At 32.5% G+C, this 1,872-nt stretch overlaps 1 protein-coding gene across 1 annotated transcript in view; it reads right to left on the bottom strand.

The window, feature by feature from the left end:
* Positions 1–403: 403 nt before the first annotated feature.
* LOC108975700 (MAGUK p55 subfamily member 6) overlaps positions 404–1,872 on the bottom strand; it is a gene marked incomplete at its 5' end in the record, with an annotated part of 93,084 nt that continues 91,615 nt past the window's right edge. The window contains 1 exon segment of the mRNA XM_018944395.1: positions 404–777. Within this exon segment, the coding sequence (XP_018799940.1) occupies positions 601–777 (177 nt within the window). The 3' untranslated portion in view covers positions 404–600.

Raw genomic sequence — 1,872 nt, 5'->3', positions numbered from 1 at the left:
ATCAAATAATGGCATGGTACTGGCCGTTGCGTCATCGGGCATAACGGCAATTTTATTAGATGGAGGCAGAACAGAGAGTTCCTCGAACCATTCCGTGTTTTGTTTTTAGTTTCTGATCCAACTGTAATACATTACATATCATGTAAGTGTCGCAGCTTTTTAAATTTTCTATTCTTTTTCGATGTTGTAAGATTATTTTTGTTGGTTTAAATATTCATAGATTTCAGTCTGATATCTGTCCTTTACCGCAGGATCTACTAGTTTAATAGTGTGAAGTAAATTGAATTCACTTCATCATCATGTTAAAGCTGTCAAATAGTCGAATATAAACTAGTACACCACATAATTCTATACTAACATTATTTTATATCATATGACATTAAGAGTGTAAACAAGTAGAGAGTTAACTGTCTATTTATATTGCCATAAAAGGGTAATCCCCACCCCTTGCAACATTTTTTATTCAAAAATATTTTGAAATAAATTCAATGGATGATAATAAGTAATACAGTATTCAGTTAGGTGCTAATGAATCAATACATGTATATTCAATCAAATTTAAGAAAATTAAGTTTATATATGCAGGTTATATAATTCGATTTAGTATATCCAATTCACAGGGACCCACTGTTCCTCATGACTCATTTCGTCGAGTACTTTCACTACTTGCTGAAATGTGTTGTCAAAATCATTATTTACAATAACCATATCAAAATATTTCCCATAACGACGTTGATAAAAAGAGCTTTCTTCGACTGTGGCAATTAAATCATCTTCCTGTAATTAAAAAAATAGAATTGTATAAATGTTTATTTAGAAACCATGTATAAAATAGTATTTCTTGAATTAAATACTGAAATTATTATTAAATTAATCAATTGTGTCCAAGAGTAAAATCAGTGAATTTATTCAAAGAAATAAATTCCCACAAATCTTGCAACAAAATCTTTCAAATTAAAAAATACTTGTGGTATTTCTACTTTGTGTCGGGTACAATAGAAAATAATAATATTAAATAAGATTATAATTCACTGCGATAATGTGGTTTATTGTGTGCCTTCTATTGCCAAATTATTTAATTTAATTCAGTTGTATCAAGGAGGCTTAGCGAAGCTCCTGGGTTAATGGATGTGAAATGCTCCCTCATCAGATTCCTGGAGAAACAAATATGGCTGATATTAACACAATTTTCCTCGTTTTGCTTGAGAGTTTATATTTTCACATCGAAACAAGTTATGGTTTTTCCTTCATCTCAGATATACAATATTTCTTGTTCTAATTGTCATCTTAACAGATTTAGCCARGTAAACCTCCATTCGTATTCTTACAGCACTCACCATGCAATACACAATACGGGGTGGCTGATGAAAGCCGCCACCAAAAAAAAAATTAAATAACTTTTTTTCTATTTAATTAATCTGGTTAATTTTTATTTTTATTTTGCAGATTAACTTTTACATTTAACAAAAATGGATAACTTTGACACTGAAACAAGAATTTTATTGTCCGCCACTATCACGCACTGGAGTCCGTAGTTTTGGTTCAAAGAGAGTATAGGCGCACGTTTGGCGGCAATCCTCCGAGCAGATAGACCATAATGAGACTTGTAAACAATTTTGCCGAGCATGGGACAGTCAACAAAAGACCTTACCATCGAGGAAACAATCGCTGCTGTAGCTGCTGCCATACAAAACAAAACGTGTTTCGACAAGAAGCTTATCTTCTCAAATGGGTGTAAGCAGACAGTCATTACAGTCAATTATGCACAAAGATTTGGACTTATTCCCATATAAAATTCAAATGGCCAACAAACTGAACGCTGCAGACCTCCCGATTCGCTTGGAATTTTGCCAGAAGATGCTTCAAATGGTG

Source organism: Bactrocera latifrons, unplaced genomic scaffold (genome assembly GCF_001853355.1).
Source record: "Bactrocera latifrons isolate USDA-ARS-PBARC rearing strain unplaced genomic scaffold, ASM185335v1 scaffold_681, whole genome shotgun sequence".
Classification (NCBI taxonomy): Eukaryota; Metazoa; Arthropoda; class Insecta; order Diptera; family Tephritidae; genus Bactrocera; species Bactrocera latifrons.
The sequence above is the reverse complement of the archived record's forward strand: the minus strand, read 5'-3'. Positions and strand labels throughout refer to the sequence as shown.